This window comes from Budorcas taxicolor, chromosome 1, assembly GCF_023091745.1.
Source record: "Budorcas taxicolor isolate Tak-1 chromosome 1, Takin1.1, whole genome shotgun sequence".
In the NCBI taxonomy this organism is placed as follows: Eukaryota; Metazoa; Chordata; class Mammalia; order Artiodactyla; family Bovidae; genus Budorcas; species Budorcas taxicolor.
The window spans coordinates 212,573,817-212,588,681 of record NC_068910.1 but is presented as its reverse complement, the minus strand read 5'-3'; the positions used below and the strand labels follow the sequence as shown (position 1 = coordinate 212,588,681).

The window sequence follows — 14,865 nt, the reverse complement described above, 5'->3', positions numbered from 1 at the left end:
ACAGGATATACAGTTTATGTGAAATGATGAAAAAGTTCTGGAAATGGATGGTGGAGGTAGTTGCCCAATGATATGGTACTTCATGCCTCTAAATTGTACACTTAAAAATGGTATATACTTACACAATAAAAAAATTAGTTAATACAATCACAAATTATTACCAGAGGGATAAGTTAATGGGAATATAGATAAAACAAGATTGACCATGAGTTGGAAACTGTTGAAGTAATGGGTGCACATGAGTTCATTATAATAGTTTTTCTACTTTCCTTTTTATTGGAGTATGGTTGATTTACAATGTTGTTTTAGTTTCAGGTGTACAGCAGTGAATGTTATACATACATCCATTTTTTAGATTCGTTTCCCCTATAGACCATTACAGAGTACTGAAGAGTTCCCCGTGCTATACAGTAAGTCCTTGGTTATCTATTTTATATATAGTGGTGTGTATATATATCAACCCCAATCTCCCAATTTATCCCTCCCTCTTCCTTTTACCCCCTGGTAACCATAAATCTGTTTTCTACATCTATAAATCTATTTGTTCTACAGATAAGTTCATTTGTATCCTTTTTTTGGTTCCACATATAACCAACATCATATGTCTTTCTCTTAGTTCGCAATGACAGTCTCTAGGTCCCATCCACATTGCTCTACAAGGCATTATTTCATTCTTTTTTATAGCTAAGTAATATTCCATTGCATTATGTACCACATCTTCTTTATCCATTCTTCTGTTGATGGACATTTAGGTTGCTTCCATGTCCTCGCTATTGTAAACAGTGCTGCAGTGAACGGTTTCTGTACTTTTGTATACATTTGAAAATTCCTATTATAGAGGGAATTCCCTGGTGGTCCAGCGGTTAGGACCCTGTGCTTCCACTGCTGGGAGCCCTGGTTCCATTGCTGGTCAGGAAACTAAGATCCCATAAGCCACCCAGTATGCACCCTCCCCCCAAAAAAACCCCCAAATTTCCATTATAGGGCTTAAAATATCTGATACTGAAAAAAACAATTTAAGAACACAGTAAATTAGTAGAAAATGAGAAACTACTGGTTAAAGTGATTACAGGGAATACTTTTATCATATAGTTTACATAATGGAATTATAGATACTATATAATGATACATAGTATTTATTATTGCCCTGCTGCTGCTACTAAGTCGCTTCAGTCGTGTCCAACTCCGTGTGACCCCATAGACGGCAGCCCACCAGGCTCCCCTGTCCCTGGGATTCTCCAGGCAAGAACGCTGGAGTGGGTTCCCATTTCCTTCTCCAATGCATGAAAGTGAAAACTGAAAGTGAAGTCATTCAGTCGTGTCCAACTCTTAGCGACCCCATGGACCCTCAGTTCAGTTCAGTTGCTCAGTCGTGTCCTACTCTTTGCGACCCCATGAATTGCAGCACGCCAGGCCTCCCTGTCCAGCACCATGGACCCTAGACCCCTCTAATTCTATGCCCAGGAAAAGGTCAGACTGTGAGCTGCTTAGACAACTCCCAAGTCACACAGCAAGTTGGGAAGAGCCCCCTCTAGTGTCTCAGCTGTCTGCACAGAGGGACACTCCACCAAGGGACTCGCAAAAACATGGGACAACTATCTATTCAGAAAAAGAAAACAAAAAGCCCAAACTTACTTCCAGTCAGCCCTGGTTCAGATCACAGCAAACACTTTGAAAACTGGCCACACAGTTGAAAACACAGGCCAAAATTTTCCACAGTATTTAACAAGAAACCCATAGGTAAGACTGTTGACTCATGTACTCAATACTTCGTGGATATAAAGCACCATTACACTGTTCTGAGGATACAGCTGAGTTCTGGATAATACCTACCTACTGAAGACACTCAACCTAAGGATTAGCCAGGTTGGGGTACAAAGTTCTTTTGAGTCTATGTATTGTTACCATAATACTGAGTCCTGACTGCTTTCCAAGAAATTAACACTGAATCTTCAACTTGTTTTATCTGTTTGAAATAGGTAATTGAATTTACTCAGCCCATTCTTAGCAGAATGCTTGTTCAGGAAATTTAACTTGTGATTCACACACTGTAATGGTTAATTCATTCTCTACGACCCCATTCACCTAAAAACTTCACCTGCATTTGAATGGCTTGAATTTACGACGACTGTCTTCTCTGGTCTTGAATTTCTCTCTAGAGGCCAGTATATGTAAATTAACTTTGTGATCACAAAATTAATCCTGGAAAACAGTATATATTTTCCTCTATGCCAAATGGAAGGATATTAATGGCATTCTTTGTGAGCTGTGACCAACGTCCAAAAGACAAATATTGTTGACCTTTGAACACGGGCTTGAACTGCCTGGGTTCACTTATATGTGGATTTTTTTCAATATATTGGAAATTTGGGGGGGAGATTACAATTTAAAAATACAGTTGAGCTGCATGACCCAGAAATATCTAAAAATCTTAGAAAAAGTTGGAGGAGAGGGCTGAATTAGTTGGCTGGCATCAATATATACACATTATGTAAAACAGATAACCAAAGCATACCTACTGTATAGCACAGGGAACTATACTCAATATTTTGTAGTAACCTGTAAGAGAAAATATAAAAACATACATATATAACTGAATCACTATGCTGTACTCCTGAAATTAACATGGTGTAAATCATTTATAATTCAGAATTCATATGTAACAGTGCATGATTTATTTAATAAGGAAAATTTAGGTATGTCATAAAAATATAAAATATACAGAGATACTATAGGGTGAGTGAAACTTAATGTAAAATTAATGTGTTGTTTCCTATTTTATAACTTTGCTCTCAAAGAATTATATTACCATACAGTATGTTTCTAACTGGAAGAACTGCTTATCATCACAGGTAAGTTTCAAAAAAACTGCAACATTTCCAATACTATCTTAAGAATATGACTATAATACTGTATGCCATAATGACTATAAAACTGTATACCATAAAAATTTGATAATAATTAGTGTACAGAATAGGCTATCATGAAGCAATTATATCAGTTACACTAGGCTGCCATAAAGCAATCATATTATTGCTTCTTCATTATCGGTGCATGAATCATTATACCTGTAAATAAATATGAATTGTTCACATTACCTTCCCATTTTCAGTATCTTTCACACGAGACAATACTGAAGTACACACTGAGATGGTCCATCTTTTTGTAAACAAATGACAAGTTTTGGTAGTACAGTGCTTTAAACATTTTCCTTATGACTCCTTCTCTAGCTTACTTTAAGAATACAGTCAATGATACATATAACATATGCTACTTGGCTATTCATCAGTAAGTCTTCTGGTCAAGTGATTAGTAACTTTGGGTGGGTCAAAAGTATGTGGATTTTTTAACTAAATGGGGGTCGGCACCCATAAAGCTGTTCAAGGGCCAGAAAAACATGACTCCAGCGAGTCTCTCACTCCATCCCAATGAATCTATGTGACACCGTGCAAAGTAAGATTTAACCAACAGCAGGTTTTCTGCAAGCTTGGAGCCATTTGTGGCCACAGTAACAGACACTCACAGCTTCTTTAAAACAATAAACTGAAGAATCCAAAAGAGGCGGCAGAGTTATGACGGGGACACAGGAAAAGGAATTAAAGTGGCCAATAAAACATGGGAACATGTTCAACCTGGGGCAAAGAAATGCAAGCCTCCATTTTCCCACATATTAGTAAGTTTGATGGAGATAGGAAGAAACACACTCGTACGTTTATTTTTCATAGGAGTTTAAGTACAACGATTTCTGGATGGCAACATTTATTAAAATTAACATACCATATACTCTTTGACCAATCAGTATTCATGACAAGGAATTTACATTCTGGATACGCTTGAAAAAGTGTGTGTGGTGGGTATTTATTTTCACAGTAGTGTTTTTTCCAGAAAGAAAGAAAAGGAGCATTGGGAGCGTATTCATGTCATTTTAAAATGCTACTAAAGCTGTTCAAAGAGTAATATGGAAATGTTACCAATTACATGGTATAATACCTGTGTAGATTTGATACAAATATATAATCAAATATAAAGATATAAAATTTAATAGAAACTGAATGCATATATATGAATGTGTATATGTATGCAGCTAATATTTTCTGGAAGGACATACAAAAAAATACTGGTCACCTTCAGGGAGGCAGTGGGGAAGTCTTTTCACAGTATAGCATTCTGTTGTTATTTATATTTCTAACTTGGGCACCAGCTCTGCTTCCCTTTCCCTGACCTTGTACCCCAGGAGAAAGTGGCCATGCAGATTCTGGGTTGGTTTCAGGAACCACTTGATTTCAACACTTACACTCATCACTAGAGGGTGTAGATCAATGGCTCTTGGCTCTGATGGTGCACTGGGAGGCCTTAAAAACAGTCTGACAATTGGTTCAACCCTCAAAACTCTTATAGTATGGGGAGCATCCTCACGCTGGGATTCCTAAGAACTCCACAAGTGGTTCTAAAATGCAGCCAGTGGAGAACCACTAGTACGTATCTAACCTTTGATTATTCCTCCATGTCAAATAATGACCTAATGGGTCATACGACAGTACAAGTCAAGTGTCTGAGACTGTGGGCAGTCACCAGCGCCTCCTGCTCACAGTAGGAATTAATACCAAATAAAGGAAACCTCAATATGCCCCACTGGCCTTGCCGTGTGAACACTTAGCATTCACTGAGTTTGTAGTCTCTGCTGAGGTCTTGTTTGTAGGGACTGTGGACAATTCTAGTTTACGTCCTCATACTGGTTTTGTTTTAAAGCTTTAAACAATTGGTTTAAGCAACACACTCCTCCCACACTAGCCTTTTAACAAATTTAACAAAAAAAAGAGGTAGAGGTACCTCAATATATGCGATGTGGGTCCATGTTGTTCTCTTAAATTTGCTAGCCACATTCTCAGTCTTTTCTTGGCAATATTTTCTTAAAGAGTGAATATTAGGTTAAATATTTTCAAAGAATCAACTTAGCAAGCAAGTTTCTCTTACTAATTCTATGATTAATTTTCCCATTAAGCCAGTTAACAGCCATATAATATGGATTTCTGCAAGAATATAGCTGACCAAAAGGAAGGGGAAAATTGCAAATTCCAGAAATAAGTGCTACATAAATATTCACAAACTTAGACATGCTATACACAGCTGCTCTCATTTAGGCAAGGTTTTTTTAAATGATTTATACAAAGAAAGTTTCTTTTTCAGTGTAAAATGCACGCACACACTCTCAAGGTGAGCCCAGTCTTAGAATCTTAATGGAAACAAACAGTATTAGTCTTCTAAATGTAACTTCTAATGAATATAATGAGCTCAACTTGAGGGTCTTAACAGACACAATCTTAGTTTTCAAAATATAACTTGAATATAGAATTCCTTAAAAGTAATATCTGAAATGTTAGCCATCATATATATTTTTATTACAAGATTTTTAAAATCTGAGGAGATACAATTGTGACAGAAAACCAGCTTCATACCAAAAATACACTTTCAATTACCTTATCAAGCAAATAAAATTTCACTTATTTGCTTTTTCTAGAAGTTAATGTACAATAAAAATTTAACATTGTACATGACAGACATGTAATTAAGCATATAAAAGGAACATGTATTCAATGTTCAGAAACAAAAGTAAAAATAAATAGCAATGATAAAACTTTGAAAAAAATAATGCACATTTTAGTTGTGGAAAATACGATTCTTAATTATATACACAGTTATACTTAATAGAAAGCCATCTCTTTATAATTGCACAAAACAAGGGACCAATCAAGCATAATTTTTAGGGCATGTAATACTATAATCCTAGGTTGTTTGTTGCTTAACTCCAGGATATAAAACACTTAGGTTTGTAATATAATAAAAATATGCAGTACTGCTGGAGAAAGCTTGTCTTCCTCAACTCATATTAACCTGTAGTAATTCTACAAAAGGCTGTACAGGAAATTTCACAAAAAGAAATATTAAACAATTATTGTGCCCACTCCATGCGAACTAAGCAGCCAAAAATGGGCTTCAAGGTAAATGTAGTGGGACATTTAATATTTTTGATACTTTTATACTAAAAATCACCACTTTTTTCTGCAAAAAACACTTTGCATTTGATCATGATTGGCAATCTCAACACACAAAACATCCCAGCAAAATGGAGTTTCTGCTTTACTTTCTCTTAATGAAAAAAACACTTCAGGAAATAAGAATTTATAAAAAAGAATCATTAATGCTCAATTCACTGAAAACTTATCAGGAATGTTATTCCATTTTAAAAAACCCTGTTTTAAACTTTTCTGTAAGAAAATCAAAGGTAACATTTCCATTCGTATTATGGCACAGCCCTCAAGTCAGAGAAAAATACACTTTAGGGAACCAGAAAAGATTGCACAAAGGTTAGGGGTCAACCTGAAAACCTCTTGGTGAAAAACACTTGAGTCCTTTAGGGTTATAAAAAAATATGTGCAGACTTAATTATAAGTATTTACATTTCAAAGCAGAATCATGAGTTAGCTGTGTAGCTGCTCAATATCAATGATTCACAGGCATTTCAAAGGTGTGATAATGTGTACACAGTATTTGTGTCCACACTTGAATGCATAGAATACAGCAAAGAATACAGTTCTTCAGTCTGTTACCTATCATACCTATAACAAAATTGTTTACATTTTGAAAGCTGTACAACCAGAAGACTGAGCAAATACTTTTCATTATCTCAAATACACTTTAAGTACTACTGATTTCACTCATTTGTTCCACAACTTGTCCTAAGATCTCATCAACTACATCAACATCGTAATTCACTTGCTGAAGATCGAGATCAGGTACAATCATGGCCAGGAGCTGTCCTACATTAACTCGAAGAGATCGAAGTTTGAGGCTGAAAACACAAACATTATACCTATTAGATGAACATTAAAATAATACAGCTTAATATTTACATAGGGCTTAAAATTTAAGAGAAATATTAAAATGGAATCTCTAGAATGGCACACAAACTAAATGAAAAGCAAAACTTCCTCAAGAGAACTGGATTTAATAATTCACTTAATAATTTATAATTTAACAACTAAATATTTATCTGTTGGTAAATACAATGTTTCATAAAACTAGTGGCTCTGTTTGGTTCCAACTAATATAATTTTAATTCGAGACTGGAAAAAATGTGGACTGGTAAACACATAAATAACAAGATGCTATTTACAACTGAAAATATTGGTATTACCTGGAAAACAGTATTTTTATACTAGTGAGAACACTGGTCTAAGAATAAGATGTAGCTCTTTGAATTTCAGCTTCCTTCTGAGGAAAGTAAACTGAACTGTTCCCTAAACCATGTTCTGTGAGATATCCATAGTTGTATAAATGGATGTGTGGTTAACTAAGCTTAATAAACTTTGGCTTAAATAATGTTAAACAAGATCTTTTTTAAATGCAGAATTTCTCTGAACCTGTCATGTACTAAAGTTCACTATCAACTGTACTATGAATTCATTATAAACACTGGGAAACTCTAGATTAAATGATCATTATGATTCCTTCCTGATTTCCATACATGTAGCTATCTGCATATGAACATTCTGGACTTTAGATACATACCTACAACTATTCAGCAAGTGGTCTTTCCTTGAAGATTGACTGAAAACACGTGGATGAAGAGAATGTTACAGTTGTTTCTATTCTGTCCCCTCCCAAATATAGGAAGTCTGTCTTTAGTTTAGATACTGATCTTTCTAGGGTAGAAATCTCTGAAGGAGCAAGATGCTCATCTTTAGGTTGACAACACACAAAAATGTGATTTTACATTTGGTTTCTGAGCTTATCTTAGGATTCCATTGGCTCTTGGATAAAATTTTACACCATTCCCATAACAGTTGCTTTCTGTCCAAGCTTACCCACTCATCTTCAATCAGATGCCTAATTTCTATATAAAAAACAGACAAAGCGCCAGGATAACCCTACAGCCATCTCTGACCCTCCTATCCTTTAAGTCTTTGGAGTGTCCTGGCTAACTTCCCTTCTCTACAGGACACATCACAAGACCCTATTTCAGTGTATGTAACAGCACTGAGAGAAAGCACTGTGAGCTCCATATGCAATTTTAAAGAATGTAGCCACATTAAAAACTAAAACGAAGCAATAAATTAAAGTTACATATGAAATATCATTTCATCATATGATCAAAATATTGAGGCGTTTTCTTCTCCTTTTTTTGAATATGAGGGCATCAAAATCCAGCATGTTATTTTATACTTAAAGCACATCTCAACTCAGACTAGCTACGTTTCAAGTGCCAGTGGCCAAATGTGGCTATACTGTCTTGGAAAGCACAAATATAAATGATCATCAATGACTCAAAGTTCAGTGTGCAAGTGGACCATCTGGAAAACTGTTTAAAAATTTCCAACTCAATAACCCGTACTTTGGCCCAAGGATCTGTATTTTACAAGTACTACAGATGTTTGTGGTTAACATTTTCCAAGACACCAATTGGGAGTTTATTTTCTGAAACCTTGGCCCCATAGTTATATGTACTAATCTATTCATTCTCTTTCCATAAACAGGTTTAATGAAATCCTTCAAAAACTTAAATGTCAGGTAAGGATGGTAAACTATTTCCCAACAATAGTATGTTTTAGGTACCAAGTCTTATTATATTAGTAGGAAGAGTTATACAATTTTATCCCTTAATGACCATTTTTTTTCCTTAATGAATATTTTTGAATGATAAGCTATCAATAGACCACCAATACCGTCAGAACCCCAAGTCCATTTAATACCTTGTTTTCTTATTTTCACAGAACTTCCTCCTTATCATCACCTGTAATGGCAATTTTCAGTAATTGTGGATTTCCTAAGTTAAAACTGCGGAAGGCATGTAGTAAAATGAGATAGCAAACCATAAATAAGTGGTGCCAAGTAGAGACAGAAATCAAGGTTAAAAACTAAGTTTCATGAAATGGACCCTTATCCTCTAAGTCACTACGTAATTCAACCCTTCTTTAACATCTGGGACAATTTTCACTTTCTCACCCCAAAATATTCCTAACTACTCTGACCAATCAGAGCTTTATTCCTTTGAAATTCCTATTTCACTTAGGTTCACTACACTGTTAGTTCCCTGAAGGAAAGGATGACGACATGTACTTCTTTTTGTTATCTATCATAATGCTGGGATCACAGCAGTGAGCAACTTCTTTTGACAGAACAACCTTTGAGGAATACTAGCAGTATCACGGTAACCAGAACTGCAGCCCCAGCCAAACTGCCTCATCTCACATTACCTTTCCCCATCAGTGTAATTTACAGACTCCTCGATGTTACTTGAAGTTGACACATCAGCTCCTACTTGTCCACTTGCAGATTTTAACTGTTCAATTTCAGCTTTTAGTTCTTCACACTGCGAACGGATTTGTGATTTTTCCACTTCCAATAATTCAATCTGATAAAAAATTAATTTTATAACTGTAAAATTTTAAACTACTACTCTCAAAGTACAAATTTAAGCTAAGAAATGTACAAAACTCTGCTTGATGAAAATCTCCATCAAAAAATTAAGACACTACCCTAGTGGCTCAGACAGTAAAGAATCTGCCTGCAATACAGGGACCTGGTCTGGAAAGAACCCCTGGAGAAGGGACCGGCAACCCACTCCAGTATTCTTGCCTGGAGAATTCTATGGACACAGGAGCCTGGCAAGCTACAGTCTATGGGGTCGCAAAGAGTCGGATACGACTGAAAGACTAACACTTTCACTTTACACTCCAAAGAGAAAACCAAGAAAATGTAGACAAAAAACAGCATAGTATAAATAAAGTTTCACTTGTTTAGTTTCACTTAAATGAAGACCTACAAGACCTTTTAGAACTAACACCATGAAAGATGTCCTTTTATCACAGGGCACTGGAATGCAAAAGTAGGAAGTCAAGAGCTTGGAGTAACAGGCAAATTTGGCCTTGGAGTATAAAATGAAACAGGGCAAAGGCTGCTTTTGCCAGGAGTTTTGCCAAGAGAACACACTGGTCATAGAAAATACCACTTCCAACGACACAAGAGACGACTCTACACATGGACGTCACCAGATGGTCAATACCGATATCAGATTGATTATATTCTTTGCAGCCAAAGATGGAGAAGCTCTATACATTCTGAAAAAAACAAGACTGAAAGCTAACTGTGGCTCAAATCATGAACTCCTTATTGCAAAATTCAGACCTGAATTGAAGAAAGTAGGGGAAACCACTAGACCATTCAGGTATGACCTAAATCAAATCCCTTATGAATATACAATGGAAGTGACAAATAGATTCATGGGATTAGATCCGATAGACAGAGTGCCTGAAGAACTATGGAGGGAGGTTTGTGACATTCTACAGGAGGCGGTGATGAAAACGATCCCCAAGAAAAAGAAATGCGAGAAAGCAAAATGGCTGTCTGAAGAGGCCTTACAAATAGTTGTAAAAAGAGAAGCTAAAGGCAAAGGAGAAAAGGAAAGATATACCCATCTGAATGCAGAGTTCCAAAGAATAGCAAGGAGAGATAAGAAGGCCTTCCTCAGTGAACAATGCAAAGAAATAGAGGAAAACAATAGAATGGGAAAGACTAGCGATCTTTTCAAGAAAATAAGAGCTATCAAGGGAATATTTCAAGCAAAGATGGGCACAATAAAAGACAGAAACGGTATGGACCTAAGAGAAGCAAAAGATATCATGAAGAGGTGGCAAGAAAACACAGAACTGTACAAAAAAGATCCTCATGAACCAGATAATCACGATGTGTGATCACTCACCTAGAACCAGACATCTTGAAATGTGAAGTCAAGTGGGCCTTAGGAAGTATCACTACAAACAAAGCTAGTGGTGGTGACAGAATTTCAGCTGAGGCATTTCAAATCCTAAAAGATGATGCTGTTAAAAGTGCTGTACGCAATATGCCAGCAAATTTGGAAAACTCAGCAGTGGCCAAAGGACTGGAAAAGGTTAATTTTCATTCCAATCCCAAAGAAGGGCAATGCCAAAGAATGTTCAAACTACTGTACAATTGCACTCATTTCACATGCTAGCAAAGTAATGCTCAAAATCCTTCAAGCTAGGCTTCAAAAGTTTGCGAGCCAAGAACTTTCAGATGTACAAGCTGGATTTAGACAAGGGAGAGGAACCAGAGATCAAATGGCCAACATCCACTGGACCAGAGAAAAAGCAAGAGAATTCCAGAAAAACATTTACTTCTGCTTCACTGACTATGCTAAAGCCTTTGACTGTGTGGATCACAACAAACTGTGGAAAATTCTTAAAGAGGTGGGAATACCAGACAGATTACCTTACCCACCTCCTGAGAAACCTGTATGCAGGTCAAGAAGCAAAGAATTAAAAATAGACATGCAACAATGGACTGGTTCAAAACTGGAAAAGGAGTACGTCAAGGGTGTATATTGTCACCCTGGTTATTTAACTTACATGCAGAGTACATCATGCAAAATGCCAGGCTAGATGAAGCTCAAGCTGGAATCAAGATTGCGGGGAGAAATATCACTAACCTCAGATATGCAGATGAAACCACCCTAATGGCAGAAAGCTAAACAGCCTCTTGATGACGGTGAAAAAGGAGAGTGAAAAAGCTGGTTTAAAACTCATCATTCAAAAAACATAAGATTATGGCATCTGGTCCCATTACTTCATGGCAAATAGATGGGGGAAAAGTGGAAACAGTGACAGATTTTATTTTCCTGGGCTGCAAAATCACCAGGGATGGTGACTGCAGCCATGAAATTAAAACACACTTTCTTCTTGGAAGAAAGTTATGGCAAACCTAGACAGCCTATTAAAAAGCAGAGACATCACTTTGCCAACAAAGGTCCATAGAGTCAGAGCTATGGTTTTTCTAGTAGTCATGTATGGATGTGAGAGCTGGCCCATAATGAAGGTTGAGTGCTAAAGAACTGATGCTTCTGAATTGTGGTATTGGAGAAATCTCTAGAAGAGTCCCTTGGACTGCAAGGAGATCCAACCAGTCCATCCTAAAGGAAATCAGTCCTGAATATTCATTGGAAGGACTGATGCTGAAGCTGAAACTCCAATCCTTTGGCCACCTGATGTGAAGAACCAACTCGTTTGAAAACACCCTGATGCTGAGAAAGATTGAGGTCAGGAGAAGGGGATGACAGAGGATGAGATGGTTGGATAACATCACCAACTTGATGGAACGAGTTTGAGCAAGCTCTGGGAGTTGGTAATAGACAGGGAAGCCTGGCGTGCTGCAGTCCATGGGGTCACAAAGAGTTGGACACGACTTAGTGGCTGGACAACAACAACAAACATTGTCATCTACCTCATATGGTTATTTTCAGGCTTATAAATAACAGACATAGAACTCCCAGCATATTAGTAACTGACTCTCTCAGAGCCACTGAGCAGGATGATCCCTCATGGTACAGTAGGGTCCTGTGTATACAGGGCATTTACCAGACCTGGTCCCCACCCTTTCAATTCCATCACTGCCCATCCCTTCAAGATGCTGAAAGAACCACAATGACCCTTTGCATTTCCAGATGCCCACATCAGGACCACTCCCAGTCGAGAACCAGTGGACTAGCAGGTAGTCGAGAAATGGAAATATTATGAAGTGATTTATTCCAATCTAGCAACTGAGGAGTTAAGGCTGGGATGCCCCTGGACACCGACACCTCTCATTATGCTGAGGGATATAACTCACCTCACTTTTATACTGGTCCCTTTCAACACTGCATTTGTCCAGCTGTCTAAATACATCATCAAGCTGCACAACCATTTCGTCCATCTCACTTTTACTCTCACTACTGGAACACTGACTGCATTCAGCCTTTACATGTTGCAAAGCGCTACACTGCTTTTTCAGCCTTTCAATTTCTTCCAAGGCTTGACGATACTGAGATACCACATGGTCTGGACTTTCGGGTTTACCATTAATACTTTCCAGTAAAAATACAGCATCCGTTTCAGTAGACTGATGGCAAGTTTCCTTCTTCACATATTTGTTATTCATTTCCAGTATTCTCTGCTGTAACACGTTGATTTGGTCAGTGAACATGTGGCACTGTCTTTTATAATTCTCTTTTTCTTGGGTGACGAGACGCAGCTCATTTCTCAGTTCATTTAACTGGCAACTAGCGTCACTAGCAGATTTATCCGAGGTTCCCTGGGTTTCATGTGCCTTTCCTTCAGTCCCCACACAGGCTGGCAGTGCGGCTGCGTCCTTCTTTACATCTACCTCATCTTCAGTGGCCTCTTCCTTTTTAACGACTAAACCTGGCACTTCAGTCTGGGTGGCTGTAGTGGTTCCCTGATCACACCGGGATGCTGAGGTACCTGTGGAACCAGGCTGGCCACAAGGTTCATTATCACCCACAGGCTCCACTGCAACACCGCTTTGCTCCATGGGACTCTGCTGCAGTTTCCCTTCAGTATCGTCATCTCCTGCAGGCTTGGGAGTACTATTCTCTTCTAAGATGATGACATCTTCATCATCATCATCATCTTGATGAGAATTTTCAAATACTTGATTACTCAATCTCCGATTCTTTGCATTCAAAATTGAGGAGCGAGTAGGGAGTCTCCGTTTCAGGCTGGAAAAAATTTCATATGTGAAATATAGGATTATAAAATGTAGATATGGAAAAAATAAGATGACCTTGAAGTAATCTATCTTGAAATTCTAAGAAATGCCCACATTCACTTTTTTACACAATATATTTACAGAATACTGCTCAATGATTTAATAAAGCAGAGATTATTTTCTCCTTTTACAGATGAGGAAACAAGACTATTAAGACCTCTTCAAAGTACCACATCGTTATACTGCCAATTTATCTCATTTGATGTCTTCTGGCATTTCAATTTAACATCTTGAAACAGAATACCACCACTCGCCCCAGGGGTGCTCTCTGTAACCCAGGGGTCGCTGAATGGCACTGCCATGCCCGTCTGTCCATCGTACTTCCATCAACATTCAGGGATCAAAGGTGGGTCACAAGGTGAACCAGCACACCCTACCCTTTCATGGGAAACAATTTCCCCTGCACTAAAAACTGCCTTGGTTTCTTCATCTGATTAGTTTTCTGTGAATTTATCACCAATTGATCACTTTTTGTCCCACCTAAGAGGGATATTTGTACTGATGTGCCATTTGGGTCTTATGTGTTAAGACCTCATTTCTCGAGAAAGATCTCCCCTTTCCTTAGGCTTACTCTCTCATATGAAGAGGGCATAATCTTCAAGAAGAACTTAAGAAAGGGTACACGACATAAAAAATGTGAAATATTACACAGTGAAAATATTCTTTTCACCTCTCAAGTTCACTGATGGTTTGGTTTTTATACAGACTTCCAGGTTGGGAATTACTTTCTCAAAACTCTAAAAGCATTATCCCATCATTATCTACCAGTCACTGTTCCTGCTGCTCTGACTGCTGATCTTCTGAATATAGCCTGCATTCTCTCTTCAACAAAAAATTCTTTTCCCCAAGTGCTTCAAAACGTCATGATGATATTTCTTATCTTCCCCCAGACATTATGCTGTGGAAATTACGCCTTTCTCCCATTATTTCCTCCCTTTTCTGATGTCCCATCCTGGAACACCCTTACTCAGAGGTTGGTCCCTCCAGTACACTGTCTTCTTTTTCCTGTCTTCCATTTATCTCTTCATTCTGGGATAGTTATCTGTTAAACATCTGCCCAGCTCTCAGTTAGCTCCGCGTGGTCTCTTCTGCTCCCTTTGTTTGAGCTGTGTGCCTCTGGGGACCCTCGGCTGTATTTCTACTTCGGACCGGAAGCAGTGAGGGCTGGCTGTGGGAGCCCAAGGATGCCATCATCACCACCCAGGGCTTTCCTCTTGGGAGCCAGGGAGGGGAGGAGGGGAGACA

At 37.9% G+C, this 14,865-nt stretch overlaps 1 protein-coding gene across 1 annotated transcript in view; it reads right to left on the bottom strand.

Annotated features, from left to right (window-relative positions):
- Window positions 1-6,696: 6,696 nt before the first annotated feature.
- Window positions 6,697-14,865, bottom strand: part of MORC3 (MORC family CW-type zinc finger 3) — a 41,447-nt gene continuing 33,278 nt past the window's right edge. The window contains exons 15-17 of the mRNA XM_052643403.1: window positions 12,682-13,570; window positions 9,255-9,412; window positions 6,697-6,850 (exon numbers count right to left, since the gene is read on the bottom strand). Coding sequence (XP_052499363.1) covers window positions 6,697-6,850; window positions 9,255-9,412; window positions 12,682-13,570 — 1,201 coding nt within the window. The remainder of the gene's footprint in view (window positions 6,851-9,254; window positions 9,413-12,681; window positions 13,571-14,865) is intronic.